This window comes from Tyto alba, unplaced genomic scaffold (genome assembly GCF_018691265.1).
Source record: "Tyto alba isolate M040663 unplaced genomic scaffold, T.alba_DEE_v4.0 Super-Scaffold_32, whole genome shotgun sequence".
Classification (NCBI taxonomy): Eukaryota; Metazoa; Chordata; class Aves; order Strigiformes; family Tytonidae; genus Tyto; species Tyto alba.
This window is the reverse complement of record NW_024881307.1, coordinates 2967803-2994171: the sequence shown is the minus strand read 5'-3', so window position 1 is coordinate 2994171 and position 26369 is coordinate 2967803. Positions and strand designations below refer to the sequence as shown.

Sequence of the window (26369 nt, the reverse complement as noted above, 5' to 3'; positions counted from 1 at the left end):
CTGTCTCCAAAGGACCGCACAGGAAAAAGGGATGCATGAAAACCTGAGATGCTGCTTTTGCAAGGGGTTGGAGTGAAACGCTGCTTCCCTTGGCATTTTCAGGCAGTAAAAGCTTGTCACTGTAAAAACTTGCCTTGGAGCCAACTAGCCTTTCCTTGCATCTCGTCAAAGAACATGCTGCCAATTTCTGCAGCAGTTGACATAATGTCTTAGGCAACCTGCAAGCTCAGCAGCTTGTGGAGAGGTGTATGCAATCACCGGCGGAGTGTTAAGTGCTGTAGTAATATTTCCCCCACTTTGTGATCCTCGTTGGAGAGACCCAGCTGTAGGTTTGAGGCTTTGCTGTCCTCCTGCTTTTGCACTAGGGAGGACATTACTACTGATAGTGGAAAACTGGCGTTCTCCTAGTGTGCTGTGTTATGTTAGGTCTGAGTATCTTGCATCAGGCTCTTCTGTTATTGATCTGATCTATTTATAAACGCTTCAGATCAAAACAGTTTATGCAGAGCGGCTGCCTTCTGTTAATTGATATTCTTCTCTTGAGCCTACGTTAGTTTCAGCCTAGAAATGGGTGAGTGATGTTCTGGTACAAAGGCTAGTGTGATTCTTTGCTCCTCCCTTACCCTGGGATTTATTGTTTCTGGGCTTGTGCCAGATACCGGGACAGCAGCTCATTACAGAGCCGTGCTGGGTGACCTTGAAATTCTCATTCCCCGGGCGCTTGCTGATGCGCTGGCTTTCAAAAGGGGTGGGTGACGCTGACCGTGCGGTTGAGAGCGTCCCCGTCTCGTCTCTGCTCCCAGCAGAGAGAGATGTGTGCTTCCATCACGGGGGTCACGGCGAGGTGCTGGTGGCCCCGGGTGACATTTGCAGGAGGGAACTGCACGCTCACAGTTTTGCGTTAACGTGTTGCCTTGGACCTTCTCTAACAGCAGCATTTAACAGTATGGTATTTCTGGATTCACACTTCAGCCTGGTTGTGGTGAGTGTTGTCTGTTCCTCTCATTGCCACCTCATTTCCCCTCATTAACAGAAACATCCCCCCCACACACCCCCCCCCCCCAATCACTCGTCGCTGTAGCGTAGCTTACGAGCTCCCCTTCTGACACAACAGCATGAAGACAGATTAATAACCAGTGGTCCACGCGGTTAAACACGCTAGCCATGGCAGCTCTACAGAGAGTAGGTAACCCTTCCCAGACGTCACCGAGGGCTGGCTAACGGTCCCTGCCTTGCTCTTTTGGTGCAGGTTCTGGCATGACCGAGCTGGATGGGCTGATCGGCGCTGAAGAAAAAGTGATTAACAGCAAGAACAAAGTGGATGAAAATGTGGTGAGCCCTCCGCCTTGTATGCTGTAAAGCAAAGCCTGCCACGGACGCTAATGAATAGCGGTGGCTTATTTCCATGTCTCCTTCCTGCTTACAGAATGTCAGTGTATTCGGTCTCCATATGGTGTGGGGGAGTCAGTTTTCTGACTGTTGTAGGCTCTTACTGCTGATTAGCATCAGAAGGGTGGGAGGGTGAGGGAAGGAGAGAGATCTAGATCTTTGGCAGTCTGAGCTGGAGAACTGTCTGGTTTAGTAACTGCTTTCCCAAGCAGAGACCCTTGGTTATGCCTTTATGTTAGCTAGGTAGCTTGCTAGCTGGCTACACGCCGAATGCTGGTGTGTTCCATCTCTCTTCCCACATATTTTTCATGGCAAGAAAGGCCTCACCGCCTTCCGAAGGTGAGCAAGCCAGTAGGTATTAGCTCTTACCTGCAGTGTAAAGAATTCATTAGGTTATAGTGGCAGTTGACTTGCCTCAGTTCCCTGGGTTCGGGAAAAAAAAAAATTACTTATTTTCAAGAGCTTCCTTTCAAAATTGTTTTAAAGCCACAGGTTAGATCTGACACGACAGAAATGCTGTGTCCAAGGCAAGTGCCTCGCTTTGCATTTGGGTCTTTAGCCTGAGGTAGTCTGGACATCCAAATGATTGCAGTACTAACTGGAGTGGCTTTGGAAGTCGAACATCCCATGCTGTTGAGAGCAGGGGAAAGATGGTAGGTGGTTCTGAGCCTTTGCTAGCATTCGTCGGAGGTCTCTTGTCTGCCCTTGTTTTCTTTCTCCCACCTGTTTCGTACAGCTCCTTTCATAAAACGCTTTTGTGACTGTTTGCAGGTAATTGATGAAACTCTTGACGTGAAGGAAATGATTTTCAACGCGGAGCGTGTCGGTGGGCTGGTGGACGAGCCGGTATGTACGTGGCTACCAAGTCTAGCTGAGCAATTGGCCAGTTTCTAAAGCTGAATTCCTGTTCCTGCGTGTTACTGAATTCCAGGGGTTTGGTGCCTTGTCGCTGCCCTGGGAGCTCCTGCGGAGCGTAACGCAGTGCAGCGTTCCTGCTTAAAGATGAAAACAGTAAACACGGGTGGATGCTAACCCGACTCTCTTGTTGCAAAAGTGTTTTGTGGGGTAGGAAAGCGGTGTGGGTCAGTGCCTGTCTAGAATGCCTAAGTGGGGAAAGCATTTTGTGTTCGTTATCCTTTCGGTGGGATATTTAGAGGTGAAACGCTGTCTAGTGTAATCAGTCATGTCTTGATGCCACAGGTGGTTGACGACCGTATCGGTGGCCACCTTTCGGGTTTGCGTTGAGCAGTGCATCTCCCTCTACCTGCTCCTTTGTTCTCTTCCTTCCAGGATAACGAGAACTCCCTTCGGGATGACTTCAGTTTCAGCAGCAGCGCCCTTATTGGTCTGTTGGTGATTGCTGTTGCCATAGCTACTGTTATAGTCATCAGCTTGGTGATGCTGAGGAAGAGGCAGTATGGGACCATCAGCCATGGAATTGTGGAGGTGAGAAACAACTCCTGCTCCGTCGCCGAGGATGAAAATAGTCAGCATTGAATCACGTGTTGTGTGTAGGGGGAGTAGATGGCAGGAGCTGCCGAAACATCAGTGGCTCTGTGCCTGGTTGGATGGGATTTAACTCTGCAGATGCCGACATCTTCATGGCTTCTTTGTTGGTATGCAGGTGTCGGTCATCGGCGTGCCACGCTGGGATCTGTCACTTCGCAGTTGTATTCACTTATCACAAAGAATTCAATTAGGCTGCCCTGTCTGGCTCAGGATAGGATTTAGCAGTAAATGAGCTTTTCAGGTGGTATCTCTAGCAGGGGAGTCAGTCAATCTATAGCAATTTGTCCTCCTGGCTGATGTAACAACTATTAAGACAGCGTGATCGGCTGAATGCTGAGCAGCAGTTCCTCCTCCTTCCTTCTGCTCCCAACTTGCACGTTTCTAATGACAACTTAATGGTGGCTGGAGAAAGCTGCTTTTCCCCTTTGCCCAATCGATGCAACGATCTCTTTAACGAGAGAAGCGGGTCCCGGATTTGTGACGTTAGCTAACTTACTAGAGATTTGTGGAAAACATCCCCAAAAAGGCAAAGGCAGGCAGGAGGCGTTAGCAGCCGAACGAGGAACTCTGATAAGCAGGTGGGGTTTTGTGGCTTACCTTTTTTTTTTTTTTTTTTTTTTTTTTTTCCTGTTCCTTGATTGCCTTGTTTATTTATCTGGTGGTTGTCTGTCCGCTCTTGTTACTACGAGATAAAGCCAGTGAGTTAGTCCCTCCTCTGACCAGTAACCGTCTGGCCTTTCTAAAGGTTGACCCGATGCTTACCCCAGAGGAGCGGCATCTGAGCAAGATGCAAAACCACGGCTACGAGAACCCCACTTACAAATACCTGGAGCAGATGCAGATATAAAAGAGATGAAGATACAACAGCCCTGACGGGGAGAGGCGCGGGGCAGAGGGCCAAAGGGGTCCAGCGTTTTGGATCGACTACTGACCAACAGTTGCTTCGAGAGGACTTCATCTTACATTCAGAACTCCTGGATCATTAAGACTATAATTACTACTGTAGAGTTGCAATTTCCATTCTTTTAAATGGGTGAAGAAATGATAATATAACAATATGATATATAAATCTCCTTAAATGGGAAAAATGGATCTATTGCAGATATTTGACTGAGATGTAGTTTTTTTTTTTTTTTAAACAATCTGAAAAATACCAGTTCCATTGTACTGTTGTCTGATACAAGCTCTATATATATAAAATGGGAAATGTTGATTTTTATTTCTGATAGACCACCTGTATATTGAGGGTCATTTGTACCAGCCTGCCTTGTAAAAAGGAGACAGCTGTGGCTCTTCAGTCATTTTGGCTTTTATATATAAAGCAGTATTCTTTTTTCCTTTTTTTTTTTTGTTAAAGTGAATTTCACTGGGAGTTGCGAAGAGATTAATTTAGGGATAGGAAGTATGACAGCGTAAGCAAGGAAGCAATTGGGAATGGTAACTAACAAAAATCCTTAGGAAAAAAAAAAAAGAAAAATAAAAGAGAACAAACAAGAAAAAAAAAAAAAAAAAAGAAAAGAAGAAACCCATCCTCATATGCCAGTGGTGTGCACCCTGCTGCTTAGCAGTTTGGGCTCTAGGAATCAAGACTCCCTGGAGGCAAGGAGTGAAAAGGCTTCTAGCATCTCTGTTTATCATTATTCTAGTGGAATGTTAGAACATGGTTTGTGCATACTGGGGTCTGCACATTCCCCTTCCAGATTCAGTTCTGCTCTAGAGTTGGAAGTTCCTGGTATTGAATTTAAATCCTCTGTTCTGAACCGGTTTCCTTCAGTACTCACCTGGCATTAACAGCCCCCTCTTGCTACTACTTTCTAATTTTCCCCAGCTCTCCTGCCTCACCGCCGTGGTAAGTAGTTGAGACGCAGATCTGGGAGCCTTTGCATCTCTTTTGGGTGATGTTGGGCCGTGGGCACGGCTTTGGGTGTTTGCCCAGAAACGACAAATCACTGCAATAATCCGTACCCTGGGAGCTGATGAACGGGGAGTTCGCTTTAACTGGGGAGGGAAGAGAGGGACCCGTTGGGAAAGGGACACTGCCTGCTTTAAGGGAAACGGGATGCATAGGCCCCGAGAAGAACAAAAAGGGGTATTGTTCCACTCACCATCATGTCTTTGTAATGCTTGTATAGTTGGTGTTAATGCTCACGGCTTTTTTAAATCTGGAGGTTCTGGTAACCTGTGGTGTATTTTTTCTATTTTTCCTGTGACTTTATTATTTTTTTTTTTTTTTTCCCTTCCCCCTTCCGTGTCTCTTCCCACTATGCACAGATTTACCTGCAAACTCCTTAGTGTGGTCTGTGGGGAATGTACAAAGTTTAAACACATCAATAAACACTTTAACTTCCAGATCATTTCTTCTCTTTATTCACGGGCTCTGCTTAAGTTTCTCTCTCCTCCCACCGTGTCCTCGCCAAACCTGCGGAGCCCTTTCCTCACCTTTTTGTCCACCTCAGCGAGAAGGAACGGGCTGGTACTGGGGATGTACATCCGCACCCAGAGTCTTTTTGTGGTTATTTCCAGATCCGGCTGAGCTCTGCGCCGGCGATACGAAACCAACCCCCGGGACTCCCGAGGAACGTTAACGTCCTCGAGCTGCAGCCGCTGGAGCGCCAGGTCGGTCAGAGCTCCCGCCTTGGTGGGAGTCACCACGAAGGGCTCGGCCCGCCAGAACCGCTCCCTGGGCCCTGCTCGGAGCTGAAGGGGAGCAAAAAGCTGCTCGGAGCTGAAGGGGAGCAAAAAGCTGCTCGGAGCTGCCGCCGCGGACCCGCGTGGCGCGGCGAGAGTGCTGGCGGCGTGCTCGGAGCCCGTGGTGCCCGCAAGCCTCAGAAATACCGGGGCAGCTGCAGGGAATCTTCGGATTTTTAGATAGACAGGCCTCAAACTGTGACACCGTTTCCCTTAAATGCTTCCTGTCGTGCATGGCCAGGCCTGGAATAGGTGGAAGATACTAAAGAGCCCTGGCTAACCATGGTTAGCGTTCTCCGTACTGCTTCTAATGTTTTTGTTTTACAAAAGGAACTAATTGGACTCCTTGGTTTAGCTTCCTTTTCCAGAACATCTAAAGCTAACAGCCTGTAAAGCTCACAGCTGTCTCTGCTCCTGTATGTCATTCTTCTTCTATTTTCCTTCTTTGAAGTGTGACCTCGAACACAAATTCCTCTTCTCCCGGCTCGGTGAAGTGACCGAAGAGTCATTGCTGTTTGAACGCTGGTTTAGGAGGCTAAGAGACGGGATTAATCTTCCTTCACATTGATCTGAGCAGTTCCCAGTAGGTCTGAATGAAGAGGGGGAGAGGAGGCAGGAGGCAACACGAAGGTTTAGCAATTCTGGATAGGAAATAATCGTGTGCCCTGTTTCTCCTTAAACGTGGGCTCCTTGGTTCCACTGGAACTTCCATGTTCTGGTTAAATTATTCAGACTCTGCAGGAAAGAACAGATGCTGTCCTAGAAAATGCCGTCTGTTGGCTTGTCACATCTACTTGGGAAAGAATTTTGATTTTAAACTGTAAATTTAATTTCAATGATGCCGAAGCATATCTTCAGTCCAAAGCTGTTTCTTGGACTGTACCCTCAGGTAGGGTGACCTGAAAGAGAAACAAATTACAGAGGCTGTGGATTGAATTCCGTAATTGAATTTGGCTATTAGATTTTCCCTTCGATAAATTCTATTAGTCCTACAAAATAAATACATCAGACTGGAATCAAAGTCTATTAGTTATATGCTTTGGCACAGACGGCCAAGTGCTCAGGGTGGATTCTTAAAGATGGATTTTGACCGCAGCTTCTGAAAAGAAATGTTTAAAAATATTTGCTTGAAGATCAGTGTTAAAACATCTCCCAAATACTCCTGGTAGCAGCCGCGCAGCGAAGGGCCGATATCCCAGCGGAGCGGCCACGGGGTGGTTGAGAGAAGTGTCAAAAGTTTCATCCTGATAAGACACTTAAAATTAGATGCTCCAAAGCACGGTGGAGCAGTTGGTTGGTAAAAGACTTGGCAGAGTGTCGTAGAGGGCTGCATTTTAGAAAAAAATTTTTTTTTTTTTTTTTAAAAAAAAAAAAAACAGTCCTCTGTTTACTTTTTAAGAGAAGCAGCGTAGTTCTCGGATGAGGCAAAAGGATGTTTGAGAGAGGAGCCTTTGGTAACTGGGAGCGCTGAGGAGGGGAGGAAGCGCTGGGTCAGTTTGTCTCCTTGTTGCCGAGCAGTTTGTTAAGGGTGCAGCGGGGTAATGCACATCGAAACCGTTCTCTGCCCACAACTAAAGGGGGCAGATTTGTTTTTACCAGCTGCGCTTGTCTTTCATGTGGAAAGCAAGGCTTCCCCAGAGGCTCGCTGAGCGTGTTTTCTACCTTCAGCCCTGGTTGATGGAAGAGATTGAAGGTGCTCGTGAGGAGAGGAGCCCAAGTACGTGGTGATGCGGTGCCTTGACGGAGCACAGAAAATCTTCTAATCCTTAGACCCGGGGTGTTTTGGCCCCTGAGCATCGCTTTTTCTGGCAGTAAGCTGGTAGATCTGAAAGTTCAGTGTCTTCCATCCTTTTGTCCAGCTCTAGTGCGGTGTTTAAAGTTGGTGTCATCACACGGGAATGTCTTTGTGTGAGTCTCCAGGGCAGTTGCAGCTCGGTAGCTGGCAGCAGTGTTCTGCTCGTGGCTCTGCTGTGATGGCAGAGGCTTGTAGAGATGCACGGCCAGGGCCAAACAGCAGTGAGCCAGAGGAGAAAAAAAAAAAAAAAAAACCCAAACCATTTTTATAGGATATAGTAACACAGAACTGGCACTGGTAGCTTCGTGGCAAGTCGGGTGAGAAGGTTCTGCTGAGTGCTGCGCATGTGTGTCTGTGTGATTCTGGAGGAAGGAGCATGTTAAAAACACAAGAGTTTTGCTGTATTTGCCCGTGACCTGGGGGGGAGCCTGTGCTTTGTTGCAGGACCACTTAACCCTTTGCCCCGTGGGCTCTCCGTGCGGTCAGCCAGGGTGGTTTAATGTAGATTTTTCTTCCAAGCAGCTCCCCTTTCCCGGGAGCAACTTGAGAACGGGCTGCAGGCTGAAAGAGTGGGTTAGTTAATGATACCAACCTGCCGGCAGCGCTGAACAAACGTGGTGCTGGGGAGGGCAAGGCTGGGCCCTGGGGGCAGTGGCCCGACGTCCCCAAAAGGCGGCCAGGGGCTGTGCCAGCGAGAGGGGGGGAAGAGCAGGAGGCGATGGAGAATGTGTGAAGCTTAATATCCTCTTCCGAAAGTGCTGGCTAACTGGAAGGAGTTGGGGATGTCCCTGTTTTCTGGAGGCTTCCTCATCCTCCTTACAGCTTCGGGGAGCTGTGGGTCCTACAGCCTGGCTGCGTGTGCGGTGGGAAGCGACATCGCTTAGCCGATTTTTCTGTTTGCCATGCCTTAGACAACCTCTTTTGTCTCTGGGTGGGAGAGCAGAAGGGGCAGGGGGAGCCAGTTTTACCTGTGAATTTTCCTCCCAACATCCTTTAAGCGTCTGAGCCTCCATGGCAAGGTGAGCCTGTCCAAATCCTGGGCTGGAAGCAGAAGAAACCCCTCGAAGGGCGGGAGCTGCTCATCGTGTCCCCCTGCGAGGCACCCTCAGCCCTTCCTCCTCCTCACCCGCCCCCTGCAAACTCCGTGGCGGGGAGCACGCCTCGTTTTTTGACAATGAGGATGTGCAAACACCCTCCGAGCCCACAACTTGTGCCTTTTCCCCACCCGACTGCGGAGCAGCAAGCGAAGCTCCTGAGGCTTTGGTGGCGTTTGTGCTTCACTTCAGATTTTTTTCTCATGCACCTTGTCGTGCCTTCTGGGCAGGGAGGGAGGAGAAGGATGGGATTTCCTCCTGGACCAGGGGGGGCTGCCTCTGATGGGAAGCCTGGTGGCTTCCCAGACTGCAGCGTGACACCGGTTTCAGCGGGAGCTGGGGGGTTTCTTCCATCCGAGGAAGCGGAAGGCGCGTTTCTTGCGAGAAAGGAAGCCGTTCATCCTGGGGATGAATGGTACTATAAGCCACAATCACTCTAGGAATTTGCAGAGAGCTATAAAGCTGATGAGAGGCATCTCTGGTGCCGTACCCTTGCGAAGGTCCTATTATGGTCCCCGTGCACCCCGAGCGCTGAGTTCGTGCTGCTGTGATGCCACCCGGGGCCACGTGCCCTGCGGGCTTCGCCGGGTGGCATTTCTGCTTTCTTAGTGCCTGCTGAAAACTCACCTCCACAGCTGTGTTTCCCAGGATAAGACAAAAACCTCAAAGCCTGTAAAGCAGATTATCCCCTGACATCGAAAGAACAGCTACTAAGTGGTGACACCCAGGACCCCTCCCTCCACACAGCAGCAGGGTTTAGCATCGCAAGGACTGCATCCCCACAAAAAGAGCGGTCCAGCAGAGGAAAAAAAGATGCGTTTTTCCTGTGGCCCACTGTTCAGATGGCGTAGGTAATTCACCTGTAGACTTTACTGACCTCATCTAATAAGTCACATAGTTTTTCATGCCCGCAAACCCACAGAGAGGGGAAAGGGAACCACTGCAGAAAAAGGCAGCGTTACACCCAGCGACCTGATCTGACTTCAGAGTTGGCCCTTTCAGCAGGCGTTAGGCGAGATGCCCTCCAAAAGTTCCTTCCAACCTCCATTTCTCCATGAGCCAGCACCAGCTGCAGGATTATTCCCTGCCAAACCACCACGCTGGAGAAAATATTACTCACCTTGCATTTGATTACGCGGTGCCAGCCCGGAGAGAATCGGCGCTGCTCTGTTCTTGTGCCAGTCTCTGCTGCAGAAACCCAAGTCCCTGATAAACACGCGGAAAACACAACAAAAAAACCCCCTCTCCCCAAACGCACCCCGCAAACCCAGGCAGCGACACACAAAAAGCCCACGGTGTAACATCTCTTTTCAACTAGACTGCTTTCAGGACTGCTTCTCTTTGCTGTATGTTCAAAGGCACGGCCTGGGGGCACCAAGCCCAGCTCCAGAATTGCGGGGGTCCACGCTGGGTGCCCTTCCTGGCAGCTCCCTCGGGGAACACAAACACAAAGCAACCACCCAGGGAGCAGGCGAGGGAATCAATCCATCCCCCCCCCTGCTCACAAAGCCTTTACATCACTTTCTCCCAGCAGGTTTTTTTCTCTGAAGCAGCTGTGCTTTCAGCTCAAAAAAAAAAAAAAAAAAAAAAAAAAAAAAAAAAATCCACCCTGGCACCATCCAACACATCATTAAACCGCAGAATTTTCCTTTTTTCTTTGAGCTTGTCATTGCTAGGCAGACCCCTTCATCTCAGAGACCTTGCAGGAGGACGCACTAAACGATTGCTATGATACAACCCAGAAGGAATATTCAATCTAACTCAGGCACAACTGCATCTTCCCTACCCCTCATCTACATTGTCCAGCAGAACAAAAAAATCAGCTTGAGCCTCTTAGAGTAAAAAATTTCCCAAGGATAGGATTTGAAAACCATTTAAGCTTGTACTTGTTTCCCCCAGTAGAAGGAGAACTTACAGGAAACAGCCCACGGGGTCTTGTGTAGTCGGGAAATGCTGACTGCAGGACAGCCAGCCTCCTTCACGGCATCACAGCCCCAGAAATTCAGGATATAGAACTCAGCCCGCTGAGGAAAGTGGAAAAATGCATCCTTTTTTCCTCCACTGGACGAATGTAGTGCTCTTTTTGTGGGGATGCAGTCCTTGCGATGCTAAACCCTGGGGTCCTGGGTGTCACTTCTTACTAGCTGTTCTTTCGGTGTGAGGGAATAATCTGCTTTACAGGCTTCGAGATTTTGTCTTATCCCGTGAAGACGTGGTTGTGGAGGTGAGTTTTCAGCAGGCATGAGGAAGGCACAACGCTCCTCGTGTGTCATCTTCGGAGAGCGGCTCGTTGCCACGTGAGTACTTGTGCTGGAAAAGAAATAATAAACTGCTGGAAAAGAAATAATGAACTTCAGGCAAAGAGATGGTCTGGCCGTTCTCTGCTGGGATGTGTTTATGGTTTGTGGGTTTTTTTTCTGGGCTGAATTTTGATTTTCACCACTTGCTGGTGCCACGAGGTTGGAGCAAGTCGTCGGAACTCGGTCCAGCTACTGGGAATCGGAGCCAGCCTGGGGCCAGCCTGGGGCTCGAGCCCCTGTGGCAACATTTGGACCGAGCTCTTGGGTACTCTGCTGTGTCACGGATCCAAGCTCCAGCTATTCAGTATAAAAATCCCTTTCGTACAGATGATGTGTATTTTGTGCCTTCTTCTGCTCATGAATCCGGGAGGGTTTTTTTTCTTACCTCTGTCTCTTTGTTTTGAAGGGTGAACACCGAGAACATCCCAGAGGATGCTACTGCACTGCATGATGAGGCATCCTTCATTTTTTAGGACGAGTCAAGAACTACAGCCACAGCTGAGAGAAAAGTCTTTGTATTTTCCTTTCAGGCCTATTTGTTAACTTTTTAAAAGTAGGAAATTCAAGTGTTCTCGATGACCTAAAAATCATCAGTGGAGTTGAAACAGTTTTGATATCTAGCGGCACATTCCACATCACTCCTGGTTTAGATGGTGCATTTTTTCATGTAGTGTCAATTTGTATTTTTACAAGGGAGTTGAACATCTCAAGAATAAGACCATGTCTACGTGTTCTCTAATATTATAGAATATATAATCAGTAAGGGATGTGGGACTGGATTGAGTCCATCCAGCAATGCAATACTTTACTGATATATTAGAAATACCTTTATGAAGACAGACAGAAGCTTCAGCCCAGAAATTATGATTTTTTTTTTTTCTCCCCACAAAGGACTTTAGAGATGTGAAGAGATATGAGCATTCTGGGGTGTGCTATTAGATGTCTACGGCTAATGAAACCTAGGGGACAGGACCATGCAATGCCCCAGGATAGTTGGTGTATTATTTTTGCTTGTGCTGAAATCTCAGTGAAAAGTCCTCTTCATTATATACTTGCGTATATAGATGATGCTGGGCCATAAGTGCTGCTTTGTTTTTACTGTATAAAGCTGAATAAAAACACAAGAATTCCTTGGTTTCTTTTTTTGATGGCAGATTTTTTTTCCCCCCATGTATAAAGTCTAGGGGAGGACTACAACCTATCGTCTCATGGTTTTGGCTGTGGTAGTACCAGAGGCAAACCTTCAGGGTTTTTTATAATTACTTTTCTTCTTCTTTTAGGGCTGTTATGTTGTGGTTTACTTGAACAGACTTAGAGTAGGTGACTCCTTGCAGCGAGGTGTGTGCCTTCATCGGCATCCAGATGCAGTTCTTTACCTGAACTAAGTTAAAAGGTATCATGCAGTTTATAAGTCATGTTTTATTTTGAAGGTTCTTCACTTATACCTGATCGCTCTTGAATCACAGCAACAAGAGAAAGCATACCGCACTTGGAATAAAACATAAACCCCAGAATAAAAGCTTTCTGTCAAAACAAGAACAGACATGGATTTCTCCTCACTCACTCTTTACCCCCAGAGAGCTAGCAAAACAGTTTTACCATCGCTTTTATACACCCAGTGCTGGCTGCTGATAGACAATACAGGCTCCACCACTGCACTTAAGCCTGGTCCAAAATAGAAACTAGTTTCTACACAAGATGAACTCAGTAATACACGAGCTCACGAAAGTCTCAGCCCCTGAGCTCAAGTGATAATTAATCAATTAGCTAATTAATCATACTGTTACAGCTGGGGCTCCAGGAGCTAAGCTGTAAAGTACAGCTTCAGTCCTTTGTCTTTTTGCCATTTAAATCCAAAGTTTACCTGCGCTTTGCTCCAGAACTACATCAGCGAGCTTACATGATAACTTGTTTTTCCTTCACCCAGTAAGAAAAAAAGAGCAGCTGAGCTTTTTCCAGTCTTCGTTGGATCCTCTCAGACAAGCAAGGTAGATACACAGATTTAGGCCAACTCCTCATATCTGGTCACATCTTCTGAAGGCTTCTGTAACAAAAAGTTTTGATGCAGAACTGCAGCACAAAGGAAAAACTTAAACCCAAACAACAAACTTATTTAAACATAGAACTGCTAGCCCTCTGTGGAACACTACACAATCAAGACAAATATTTTTAATTTAAAAGATAAACTGAATCAGTTTCATTGTTATATTTTAAGAAGAAAACTTTCTATTTAGGTGACACTGGTGGGGCCCAAGCTGCAGTTAAGACCCAGACACCTCCTGCCAGCCTTTCACCTGAGCCATGCCCCAGCTTGTTCAGGTAGCTTTGAGGAATTCAGGAAAAGGGTGGGTTTTGTCCCTTGGGTTGCAAATAGAGTGTCCCAGAGAAGAAATGGAGCTGAACCACATCCATCAGACACCACTAGCCCACAGGAAGAGAAAAAAAAAACAAAAAAAAAAAAAAAAACCAAACAAACAAAAACCCAACCAACCACACACAAACCAAAACAGAAGACAACAAACCATGTTTTTTCTGCCTTTACATCTCAGTGACAGTATTCACCAGGTCATGGAGCAGCTGAAATGACACAGGGAACATGTATCACAGATATGCTGGAAACCAAATAACTGTGATAGGTTATCTAATAGATTCAAATAAAACCATCTTTCTACTCAGCTCACACATCAAAGCAGGCACCGCAGACATTTTATTTTCCAACTATATGAGCCTCAGTCTAGAAAGATGAGGGGCAATTAAAGTCACCAGGGGAGGAAAGCGAGGAGGTAAGTAAAAGGCAACTGCTGTTGTTTTGTCGTCACAGCACCCATTATGGAGAAGATCTGTTCCAGTTTTTGATACAGAATTAATGGCTTGAGCTGCCTTTCCAAGCAGCACTGGCAGCTTACCATTTAATCCAGATGTTTCATGCCCCCACCACACTATCACCATGCGTGGGTATTTCTACCCACCCAGCACACACAATCAAACCAGATTCTGGAGAAGGAAAGTTCTGACAATACTATTAATCGTTAGAGAAACCTTTCCTTATACACCACCTCTTACATCTTGGCACGTGCAATAAGCCAGACGACTAGCACAGCGAGGGACTCGGAGGATGACCTCAGCCACACCGAGGACAAAAGGCTCACCGCATTTTCGCAGTTGCACGAGCTGTTCTCAGACTTCTTTAAGGAAAACAGTAGGACAGGTCATTACAAAAAACTCATTGGCCTGCACTTTGCTGGGTGGGAACGTTGAAAGCACTTACCAGCGCTCTGTTGGTGCACGCATCTGTTCCCCGGCCGCCGACTGTGTTTCATTGCCTCGATCTTTACAGCGTCAACGCGCCGACTGCCGAGCAGGAGCTGGGAAAGCTGGTGGGGCTCCGTCTCGCTGGGGTTCCTCCTCCACCCAGCCCCGTGCAGCAGAGCTCCACCAAGGAGGGACAAGGACGTGGACTGACCTGAAGCCACCAAGGAAGATGGCCTTCTCTCAGCAAGACGTTGACGTGGGAAGCTCTTGGGTGACCCAACAGCTCTGTACTGGGCCAGTGACAACCGTGCTTCCCGTGAGGAGGGGGATACTCTTGTTGAACTTCAACGTTCCCCGTGGAACCAGCACACGCTGAGCATCCAGCACGACTCGCTAGCCCAACACCATTCTTAGCAGGTAGACACAACGCATGAACCTCGCCATGGCCTGTCAAGCAAGTAGTTATTACTAAGCTTAAGTATAATAGATAGATTGTAATTGTTTTGAGGGGTTCAGAATGTTTTATAATACTTCCACTATACCCAGAGTTTTCATCTCACCTAAAGCTGCCAACATGGTTCCGTGTTTTCAAAAGCAGCTGCTCTTACCTGCAGTAACAAGCACATTACATCCTGCTTGTTTCCTGAATAACCGTAAATCTACCATGCTGCTGTTTGATACCGAAGGATGCCCTAGGAACAGGGTAATTCATTTTGTGAAACGCATTGGCACAGCTGGTGGTTTTTGCCTTTTTTTTTTTTTTTATTTCTTTCCCCCTGAAATACAATCACTCCTATTTATTTCCAAAGCAGTGCTGGAAAAAAAACCCCAAACACCTACCAGAAATTCATATACCCGTCCATGTGTCAGGCAAGACACAAGTGATGTGAGCAGTGTGAGACAGGTTAGACTCCACAGATGATATATCAAGGGGAAAATTGTACATTATCTTAAATCAGCACCAACATCGGCACGGGGCCCTTCTACCAAGTTTCACCAGCGTCTAGTAGCAAACACAGCGCCCCAGCAGTCTGTCTTACCAGAAAAAGATACCCCAGCCAAAACTGGAAGGTTTTTCCCTCCTTGACTTATCTGTATGCTTTGAAAAGTTGCACCCTCTCCTTCCTGCAGCCAAGTAAGCCTTTTGCTAACGGAGAGAAGGATTTGCACTTGCTCTGAACAGCCCTAATACACTTAATAAAGCAGATCTGCCACATCTTGATGCTTTGCTTATCCTACGACAAATATCAGGCTTCCCCCCCCCACCCAGAGGCTTCATCTGTACAGACTCACCAAACCTCAACCTCAAATTGCTTCTTTTAAAAATACCTCTTACTCCACAGGCGATAAAGCCAGCGGCTCCAACGCCTCGTTCGCATCATTCCCGGGAGCCAGCGGGGAGGGCAGGGTAGATGCACCCATCGGGCTTCAGGCTTTCAATCTTGCTCTGTCCCTCTCAGGATCCTCTTTCACCTCTTGAGGAAGCTGCAACGAAAACCTTGATGCGGGTGCTGTTTCAAACAGGGGTGAAAATGGCCAAATATTGCTGTTCTGCTTGCCACAAGTCTTACCAGCTGCTCTCTCCTGGCCCCTCCAGGATAGCTGTCAGCAATTGAGGTCCACGAGCAACCCCCTGCCCATCCCCAAAGGGCAGGCAGCAAGTGGGCGAGCCTTTCTCTTCTAGCAATGCCACGCAGAAGCGGGCAGGACCCAGCTTCTGCATTACTAAAACTGCTCAACTGTTAATTGCAGGTTGCTGTTATCATACGCAGCCTCCCCATGAGTTTTGGGGGAGATTCGAGTTATGCATACTTATAGAGTAAGCGTGTACTGCTTACTGTTGTTATTTAAATCACTTGAGTTAATAGGCAAGAAATACACTGAAATTAAAAAAAAAAAATAAAAAATTATAAGTTCTGGAAAAGAAAAATGACCTAGAAAATCCAATTGTCCTCTGAATGGCAATTGCATTAAGTTTGGAAACTACATTCGCTGATTAAACTGAAACAGTAGATTTTAGTGGCGCTTGAAATGCTAATTTCAACTCCTCTTTAAACCATGAATCTCCAGCAAGCCTCTCGGTAATAACAATAAAAAGTTTTGCACACAGATGCCAGGTACCGGGAGTCTGCAAAGCACTTCAGCTCTCCCAGCAGCGCCTTCCATATGGGCTCCAGGAGCTTCTCCTCCCTCCAGCTGCAGCGAGAGGTCACCTTACACCAACCTGGCGTTCACCAGCCGCTCTGCCCAAGGCTTTCATGGCCAGCTCCTCCAGGCTGAAAGCCTGTCCCCTGGCCTTTGCCAACAGCAGAGGATTTGTGGAAAGGGGAAAAAAAAAAACAAACTTTCATCCCCCCCCCCTTTCCGTGGCCTTCTTGCAGCCCTTCACCACTTACCGACTCAAATCTGGAAGGACAAGGCTCCCTATTCCTTCTGAACACGTCATCATGAGCGTGCTCTGGGTAGCTCAATCAATTCCCCAAGTCTAATAGTGCAGCAAAGAATATTTGCCGCTAAAAACACCAGTCTTCATGTTTCTGGAGACAGGAAACAAAGATAAAATGCAGGTGAGTGTTACCTTAGCTCCTGGCTCGTGCAGTATCACTCAGTTAAACATGAACAACTTGCTGATGTGCGGATTGGTGAAGAGATGGGGCATCACTGTCTGGGCCAAGGTATTTCCAGGAGCAGATCACAGCCCATGAAAAAAGAAAATCAGCGCTGGAGCGGCACATCCACACCGCTGCTGTCTCCCAGGGGACCAACAGCAGAGACCAACTACAGGAGCCTCACAAGGAATCAAATATTCTCTCACAAAATAAGACTGCATCAGCAGGGGAACAGCATCAGTTGGGTCTGTGTATAATAATGAGGTAATTAACCCGTCCAGGCACACGTCGTGACCCACCTCGCAGAGGCAGGGATCGTGGCGGAGCAGGATGTAGTCTGTACTCCCACCCTATTTCGGGGTCACCCCGGCCTGTCCACACCACCAGTGGGGACAGCAGTGGTTTTGGGTGGACAGCGCAGGCTCTCCCGATCAATAAACACTCACACGTTGCCTAGTCAATGAGTTTTATTGCCTTCCAGCTTCAGCGGGAGAGCGAGCGCTTTGGGTTAAAGGCTTGCTGTAGAAGATATCAATTCCACGCACAGGCTAGCTGGGAACTGCTCTACAAATGCAATTACAGCCACAACATCTCATTCTTTCTACTCTATTGACCCAACAAACATTAGTCCTATCTCAAACACAGGGCACCTCTATCACCCAACTGGATGACAGGTAATTTTGTGTGTCCTGTTCAAAGAAACCCTCGCGTGTTAGCTTGAGGCTCAGAGCACGACCCTGCTAAGCTTGTTAAAACACACAGCCAAGATGATCAGTAAGTATTCACTCTTATTTGTATTTCATTCAAGGAAAGAAGAAAACACCCCCACTGCAGACCTACATTTTAAGTAGAAAAATTCTAAAAGAGGGATTCAGCATTACCCAGATAACACCGGGGCAAGAAAAAACAGGCAAAAAGTAACATTAGTTGATCAAAGCAGATTTTTTTTCCCCCCCTTTCTTTTCAAAGTGCAGTACATAGGGTTATAACCCATGCACTAAGCTTCCCATTAATGGCAGCTAGTCTATAATAAGTTGACTGAATGACCCTGCTTCTAGTCCCATGAGGATTATTAATAACTAGAGCACATTACCTCCATGGAACACATTTGAAGCTCTCACTCTGGTGAGGAAGATCCACATCAGCACTAGTTAAAGGCAACCCACCCCACCAGTCCCTAGAGAAAATATTGCTTGTGAATGCCAGCCTGCTTTACAACCCCAAATAATAATCCTCTGTGTGGGGGTACCAAAGGTAGGAGCCCAAAATGCTGCACTTGCCTTGGTTTCTTTGCTCCTCAAGGTCCTTTTCTTGACAGCCACCAGCAGCACGAAGCATCGGTCTCCTCCCAGCTCTGCTCCAAAAGGAGAAAGCTAAAATAAAATACGCAGTGCTCACTTTTCCAGAGACATCCCTTGGGGCTGGGAATTGCAACCGCTTTGAGTCAGGAAGGATTTTTCTTTCTTTCCAATACTTGCTTGAACTTTGGGAGTTGTGCGGACTGGCTGTGATGTGTTTAGACTAAGCCTCTTGCACATCTTAAGGGAGTACAGCGAAGGTATTAAAAGATAATAACAGTGCTGTTTGTGCTCCCCTGTTCACTTAGCCCAGCCCTTGGAGCAGGACATGACCCAAGCATTTTAAATGTTGATGATGAACTTCCAGTTCTTTCTATAATCCTGCTTAACGATGTCTTTTAAGTTTGGTTTTGATCTTTGATCTCCCCATGCTGTTCTGCTGCAAACCGAATGATTGACTTAAGGGGAAAAAAAAAAAAAACACATACCCCTAGACACTAAGTGCAAAGCGGACATCCAGAATGGAAAGGTTTTGTTTGGAAGTGGCCAGCTCCACGGAGAAAATAAAGCTGTCAAAGAAAAGCCATGCTTGCACTGAGATGGCTGCAGAGCCCGGCTCTCGGAGACTCACCACCGGTAGCCATACACCCAGCTGAAGACACCAACTTGCTTCAGGGGTCCCTCTCTAAGCCCAGCAGACACCCCGCCTTCCAGATGCCCCCAAACCCATTGCAGACCGCCTCCCTCACCTATCTAACTCCTTGTTTTTAATTGGAAGCTGAGAGGATGAGAGCAGCTACATGCTGGTGCCAACGGGGCGACCTCCATCCTTTCCATCCACTGGCCACTCGCCCCCCTTCTCCAGGCAGATTTGGCCACATTAAGTCACACGCAGTCCCATCCTGCTGATATTTCATCCACCCCCCAAACCATTTTGAAGCCAGGCATCGCCTTAACCATGCCTTCGATCTCAAGGCATCGTATTCAAGAGATCCATCCGGGTAGTTTGTTAAAGTACTTTATTGGTGATCACGTATACTCTGTGTACATTCAGCTTCGTACGAAACCCCCTCCATTAACACCAGAGTGAGCAACAGCCACCAGGAGCTTTGAACACTGGTTTGGCTTCCTTCTGCAGAAGCAAAAACAATGTTAAAAAGATAGCCAAACTGGCCACACCAGTTGGATTCCATCAGCAAACCAGCCCTGCAGTTTGCAGCCTGAAAAATTAAAAATTCCCTCCCAGATGAGCCTGGTTTGCTCTTGCTATCACCAGAGGAACTCATGGGAAAGGCTTTGCATCACCCGCCGTGCTCCACTTTTGGGGTCCTGCCTCCCACTTCTGATGCTCCGCCACCCAGTGCCGCTGTAGTTTGTCGAGACTAATTCCAAACCTCATCTCAAGAGCTGTAAAGCCGTCGGGGGAGAAGTCTCCATGCCTGCCACGGCCTCATTTGTCATCCGAGCCGCTCTCCGGGAGCAGGGCGCCGCTGGAGCTCCTGTTGCCTTTGCGGATGCACACGCCGCAGTCCAGCTCCACGTCGATGTCCCCAAATTTCAGCTGGCAGGACTCGTTGCAGCTGCAGGGGGGGGACAGCGATCAGGTGGGCAATTTCCCAGCCGAGCCATGGACTAGCTTGGACGTGCACAGACATCCACTTTTCTCATCTACACCGGTGGCTGGGTTTCCCAGGGTAGCATTGGGTCTAGCTGTTGCTGTTGGCCATCCCAGCTCAGGCACGGTGCTGGGACCCCCCCTGAGACCCTTCTCCCCCCACTTACCAGCGAGAGGCAGCGGAATTTGCTGCCAGGACAGCAAGAGCACCTGCGTAGTGCCAGCAGAAGCACATGGTGAGGAACGTGAAGTTGCCGCGGTCGGTCTGATCCCAGCCCAGTCCTCCCCACGGAGGGGACAGCACAAACCCAATCTGGTGGCAGACAGAAGAGATGTGAGGCATCAGCCCATGCCAGGCACGTCCCTCCTCGCTTCTCCTCCTCCTTTTAGCCAAGCTGCTGCAGCTGACTATGGATTAGAGGCACAATAATCCCAAGTAACACCTGGACCACTACCCTCAGCACCCTTGTCTCCCCAGACTGACCCAGGGGTGCATGTCAGGAAGAGAGGGATGCTCTGCGGACAAGCCTTAGGGCTTGCAGTGCAGCCCAGCATCCCCAGAGAAAAACAACCATCCCAAGGCTACATTGCCAGGCTGTGCATTTCTCCCTTGACCCAGAACTGGGTGGTTATGTGAGAGGTTTCCAAATATTTCCAGTTACTTGGAACAAACAGAGGAAGAAATGGGACCTCGTAAGAAGAATAAAAACTCATGACTCTGGTTTCCCAGCCTTCTGGGGCCTAATCTCCATTTAGCATGCAGGTTTGTCCGTGCTGCACACATGACCCGTGCCTAGCACCGCGATGACAACTCTGGCACTAAGCCTCGCTTCCTCCTCTTATTTACAAAGAGATTCCAACCAGCCTACAAGTTTAACCCCAACAGATGTGCCGTGAAGGGCAGAGCAGCCCCTTCCTGTTTGCCTTCCTGGGTGTGAAGCCCACTGCTCGGCGGAGAGCGATGGGTACGCACTGACCTGCCAAAGCCAAGAGCCCTGGAGAAGGAAGGAGCTGGTCCTGAAGGTCTCCAGGATGATGTGGTCTCGGAGGAACACCTCGAGGAGGGCAGAGAGGGCTCCAGCAAAGATAGCCATGGCCAGCAGGGAATGGAGGTGGTGGTCCAGCTCAGCATCGCTGTAGTCATGGAAACAGAAGAGCAAACCTGCCAAGATTCACACTGCATTAGAAGAGGATGCTCTGGGATTTGGTTTTGTTTTGAAAACAGATTTATGCTCCAGGTCTTGCAATGATCTGCCTGGTGGGAAGAGCCAGACAGCAACCAACCTGCTGTCACCAGCTTCGCTCTGCAGTCCCCAGTGCTGGGGTCTGCTCTGCCCACAGAGGAGCCCCCAGCACTGTGGGGACCCCCGCGCCCCGGCCAGGGCTCTCGGGAGGAGCACCCCGATGGGGAGCTCGGAAGATAGCGGGGGACTTTGTGTCAGGGTTTGCCCCTCTGTGCATCCAACCAAGGTGGGGGGGACACCACCTTTTTGTGACGGCTGTTTGTCACCAGGAGAAGCACCTCGTCACCCCCCGCACACCCGGGACATCCAGATTCATATTTGGAAAGGAACAGGGAGGGGGGTGACTTCGGAACGCAGCCAGCGCCATCGTTCACCTCCACGCCCCCCAGCTCTGGCTGCTTGCACAGCTCCTCGCCAGGCTCAAAACAGCCCGGGGGATTTTGGGACTGCTGCACATCGGTGACGCTCCCAACGCTTCCCCTAGCCCGCCCGTGGGTGGGTTAAACCACGGCGTGTGGCTCACCTTCGATGAGCAGAGCCACGGAGAGCGAGAGCCGATCTAAGCCAAGCGGCAGCTTGAGCGGGGAGTGCGAGACGATGTCCACGATGCCCGAGAGGAGGAAGAAGAGGTAGATCGTGGTGTAGTGCCAGTGGGTGAGGTCTGTCCAGCTGTGCGTCGTGGGGCTGTACAGCTGCAGGTGGGGACCAGCAGGAACAAACTGCTCCACCAGTATCCCTGGGCAGAGAGCAGAAAGGTCACATTTTTCCTTTTACACGGGGGAAAGGACAAGCTTGCAGGAAACCTTTTTTTTCTTTTTTTTTTTTTTTGCAACGGTGAAGTCGCAGAGGTGTTTGCCCAGAGGAATGGTAGCGAGGTCCCATCACAGAGCTTGCCACGAGCATGTCCCCAAGCCCTCCCACACCAGCCGCTGCCGTTTCCCACTCCGGTCGCACAGGAGAGAGCAGCTGCAGCACCAGTAGATACTGGGGCAGAGACTCGTCATCGCCTCTTACCTGCTAAAGCAAAGAAAACTTTGACAGCCCCTTCGAAGAATTCCGCGCGCTGGACCCCATAGCTCAGCTGGCTCTCAGCACTGGTTTTCCTCTGGAGATACTTCAGGGGGTATCGGACAGACCACCAGAGACCAAAAATGAAGAAGAAGGTGCCCCGGAGGGCACTGCCGATGAAACTCGTTGGCATCAGGCTCGCTTACTGGACCTGCGAGGACAAACAGTGCCTGGGGACCGAGCTAAATTATCCCCAGGAGAGGCATGGGGCTGCTCGCTTGCTCAGCATCCCCAGAGATTCACATCCCGACGGGGCGGGAGCGCGCGGCTCCTCCATCAGCTGCAAACAGGCAGCACCAGAGATGCGACACCACCTCGGAGAAGCGGCCACCGTGCACCACTGTATATAGGTGCACACATATAGATGTACGTGGTTGCATGCGTACAATCATCAGGACTTCACCGTGCCAGAGAAAAATACATTAGCGCCCAAAAAAGCGTAACAGCTACGTGCTATTAGAAGAGGAACCATAACGAAGTTTTTGCTAATAAAAAGCAACACGACAATTATTTCCTCGGAACATAAACTCCCTCCAAACTAGATAATTAGCAGGGCGTGAATCCAGCCGGCGTGTTCAGCAGCTCCAGCCAGACAAGGCTTTGCTGGGCCCCACCGGCTGCACAACAACAGGAGGCGGCAACCCAGGAACCGTCACCGTTTCCAAAAGGAGCCTCATGCATATTCCACACCACCTTCCTGTCGTACACGAGCAGTGATTTCACGCAAGGGAAAAGAGATTTCATCTCCGGTAGGAAGAGCTGGAGGACTAGAGGCAGGAAAATTGCCTTCGAGCTAAGCTGGGCCAACACCACCGAGTACCAGCAAGGATGGAGAGGAGCAGAGGTGCAGCAGCACGAATGGCCACCATGGGCACTTACATCCTGCCAAGTATTTAAACCCATACACAAAGTGTTGAAAAAAAAAAAAATCCCAGAGCAGCAAGCACAGAAGGGAATAAGTAATCATCTAAACGCTTATAGCAGTGAGCTTTTGATGTTACCTTGGGATGGTCTTGTTTTCTCCAGCAAGACCTCTCTCCTTGCTCCCTGTATGCATCTAACACCTAAGGAGGTCTCACTCTTTCCCTCCTCACGGGCTTTCTGGTCCTTTTCTACAGCTCAGATGTGCACGGAAAAAGGCATTACTCATCCTGAAGCTGCCACACCAACTTGCCCTTGCATCACAAATCACATTCTCGCTGTGTTTATAAATACCAACGCAAATTGCAGAGGCTGGATGAACAACTCCAGCACGTTCTCCGAGTCCTCCCACACTAGAAAGTAATTAGGCACTGCAAAATAAGGGTAGGATGTGGCGTGGCAAGCGCCTTAGGTGAGGGAGAGCTCTGCAAGCCGGCCCTGGTCGGGTTTTGGCTGCAGAGCTGGAGTCAGTCAAACTGGCTCAGCCCTGCGTGGGCAAGCACCCTGTTTGGATGTAAAGACTATCATCATCCATTGCATCTCCGGGACACAGGTGATCTGGGGAAGGCTCAAAGCTGTTTACACCTTGTTCAAGTTTCCTTTCAGGAGGGAAGTTACTAAACAGCCTTTCAGGCAGGTGAGAAACGCCCCATCCCAGGAACTGGCTCGGGGATGGGTGACGGCTTTCTGCTCTATTTTGGATGCCTAAGTTAGGGTGAGAAGGCTCATGCCCCATGTCTTTCCTGATTACAGCCTGGACACACAATCCAGGGCACATATCTGCCCTGCGCAGACATCCACATGCTGAAGTGACTAAGAACAAATGCTATTAAAGCGCATTTAAGCGGCGCACAATTGCACGATATGTAACCAAATTTTATCATTGTTCTACAGGGACTGTGACTGTGAGGGCAACAGCCTGAAGCTGGAGTCGGGAGCGTACCCTGATTAAGATACGTAGCAGGAACATTAATTTGACATGCTTAATTGGAGGAGAGCAGAGACATCCCAGTGTCCAGACATCAGAGATGACAACAGACACGTCCCACCTGCAGCAGCAGAGGCTGCTCCAAGCCACACCAGCTCCCAGCTTTAACCCAGGATTTATCACCCCACATCCACCGGGCATCCCCTCCTTCACCCTAGTTATCAGCAGACCCCAAACCACCACTCTGTTTCAGAGCTGTCCCCTGGGATCTCCTACCCCAACCATCCCTCACCCTGATTTGCTCTTCTTCACAGTGCCAAGGACCCTTTTGCTTTGTAACCTCTCAGCAGCCCGCTTCAGCAAGGCTTTTGGTAGTTGGCACGAGTCCCTTTTGCTTCCCACCACCCAGAGGCCACATATTCTGGGGCATCTCTTATTTAACAAAGGTGTCCCAAACCCACCCTCTGGTCAAGCAGAAGCTTGGACGTAGCCCATGCAAAAACCCACCCCACCTTCTTTTATAAAACAGCCGCTATTTTGCAGCGAAACCAGGCATGTTTCCAAGCAACGGTCCACTTGCACAGCTCGCGCATTCGAGACGCAGAAAAACAACCCACCCCACATCCACACAGCCCCTCGACCAGCCCACGGCCCAAACCTGACACCTCTTACCCGCCAGCTTCCCCCAGCCCCAGCACGTGAGTCCACGCTCACATAAAAGCTGATTAAGCTCCGAGTGAGATGCAGCCGGGGAAAAGAGCACTGGTTGAGGAGAGGCACCCGGGTTATTTATTTTTCCTGCGAGCTAGTTTGTCTGTCAGAGGACTTGAAATACGGCTGCAGTCAGAAATTATTACCTGAGCTGCCCTTCTCCCTGCGCAGCTTCCAGGCTGCGACGCTTTTGCTTAATAGCCATACGGGAGCTGCCTGCTCTCCTTACGGTGCCTCGCACCGACTGCTCGCTCGGGAAGGACGGCCTTTCTGCCCAATTTCCAGGCTCTTCCCCCCGCCCCCCCCCCTCCCCGGAGCCATTGCAGCTGCGGGTCTGTCACCATCAATGATTTTGGCCCCATGTGGGGATTCGCTGCAGCTGACGCAGGGGGGTGGATGCTGTCCCTGCCGACGCACGGGTGTCCCCTACAAGCACCCATGGCAGCACCCTGGGACAGCCAGCCCGTACATGGAGGGCAAGCTCAGTGCCTGGCCATGGATGTTGGGAGGGTGTTCTCTTTGTGGATCCTCCTCCATCCTTGTGCCAATAGCCCTCGCCCCAAGGGAAGAGGCACAAGCCCCCTATCCTTCTGCAAATAGGATGCACCTCCAAAACCCGACCAGCCCTCCAAAAAGAGCTAAAGACACAGAAACCTGGCCACTGCCCACAATTACTAGGAGTCTGTGCCCATCAGGACCACTTCCACCAGCTTCATCGGTGGCCATCATCACACCAAACCTTTGCCTTGCAGGGATGGACTCTCCCCACATCCCTTCTTCCCAAGCTTGACCATCCCATGGCACAACTGCTCACCAATGTATTTCTCTTTACGGGTAGAAGATTTTACCTGCAACTCCTGCCTGTCCTTCTCCCTCTCCAGATGTGGCAGCAAGGAGGGGTTATTACTCAGAAGAGGCAGATAAAGAGCGAAGCCACAATGGGGAGGTGGCCCTTAGACAGGATGTTTAGAGCCGAACATCCTGCGGGCCAGTTCAAAGCGTGCTGAGTCAACCAGCTTTCACAACCTGGGACATCTCGTGTCTGCTATTAAAAAAAAAAAAAAAAAAAAAAAAAAAAAAGAAAAAGAGTCTCCTGGAGTTTGCCACAAAAATCAGGATGAGCAGCCAATTCCCGTTCCCATGGCAACCACGTATATTTAGTTATTATGTTGGTTTTTTTCAGATGGCTGGGGAAGAAGCCAAGAAAAGACAAGGCTGCAGCATCACCCAACGTGGCCAGGCTCTGCTGTAAGGGCTCTGAAGTCTCTGAAATGGGCTACTAGGTACACGAAAACCCTTTTAGGGGGAGTCTGGCCTTATAAAACACACCTGGAGGCAGGAGAATTTGGGCCAAGAATTCACAAACCAGAGCAGAGCCCTCGTAAGCTCCATCTCCCAGCCCACAGCAGCCAAGAGGAGGGGGACGATGGCCCTCTGTCCCCCGAAAGACGGGTTTGCAGGACACAGCAGCCCGTTCCCACTGCTTTTTACCCATCCAAAACTCGACGCTGCCCATCCCATGGCAGATGGCTGCACACCCAGCCTTAGCACCTCGCCGGCTGCGTAGAAGAGCAATGCAAGTGCCTCAAGGCAAGTAAATACCATGGGCCACGCCAACATCCCCGTCTCCCTCCGAAACACCGAGTGGACGGCGCAGAGACACCCAGCGCCGTTCAGGAGCGTTGCCTGAGCCTCCAACCACGGGCATGAACAACCACCCAGTGCATTCCCAACCTGGTATTTCTCCGGGTTGCGACCACACGCACGTAGCGACTCGTGTGACCAAAAAAAAAAAAAAAAAACAAGGGAAGCCACAGGATAAGCCATGCCCAGCCCTGCCAAGAGCTGCACACGCGAGAGCCAGCGCCCCAGGGAAGCAGGGAACAGCACGGAAGCAAACCAGCCTGCACAACCCTCCCCAGGGTGATGGGCTGTCCTCCAGCACAGC

The 26369-nt window shown here is 49.4% G+C and overlaps 2 protein-coding genes across 8 annotated transcripts in view; one reads left to right on the top strand and one right to left on the bottom strand.

Moving 5' to 3' along the window:
• APLP2 (amyloid beta precursor like protein 2) overlaps positions 1-5247 on the top strand; it is a 48132-nt gene extending 42885 nt beyond the window's left edge. For 4 of the 6 annotated variants that reach the window (XM_042800351.1, XM_042800356.1, XM_042800353.1 and 1 more), the window contains 4 exons: positions 1250-1332; positions 2161-2235; positions 2680-2835; positions 3644-5247. In XM_042800351.1, the coding sequence (XP_042656285.1) occupies positions 1250-1332; positions 2161-2235; positions 2680-2835; positions 3644-3745 (416 nt within the window). In that variant the 3' untranslated portion in view covers positions 3746-5247. The remainder of the gene's footprint in view (positions 1-1249; positions 1333-2160; positions 2236-2679; positions 2836-3643) is intronic. The other 2 variants (XM_042800352.1, XM_042800354.1) reach the window with 1 other exon arrangement.
• A 13689-nt stretch (positions 5248-18936) lies between these two features.
• On the bottom strand, positions 18937-25375 carry LOC104360387 (transmembrane protein 45B). Of its 2 annotated transcripts, none has more exons than XM_042800573.1 (6): positions 25270-25375; positions 21808-22012; positions 21317-21529; positions 20527-20711; positions 19717-19862; positions 18937-19514 (listed from the first exon to the last, which is right to left on the bottom strand). In XM_042800573.1, exons 2-6 carry the CDS (start codon positions 21992-21994, stop codon positions 19385-19387), a joined length of 861 nt encoding a protein of 286 aa, XP_042656507.1. In that variant the 5' UTR covers positions 21995-22012; positions 25270-25375; the 3' UTR covers positions 18937-19384. The 2 variants fall into 2 exon arrangements, with proteins under 2 accessions (XP_042656507.1, XP_042656508.1); XM_042800574.1 differs by lacking the exon at positions 25270-25375 and adding an exon at positions 22863-22936.
• Positions 25376-26369: the final 994 nt, after the last annotated feature.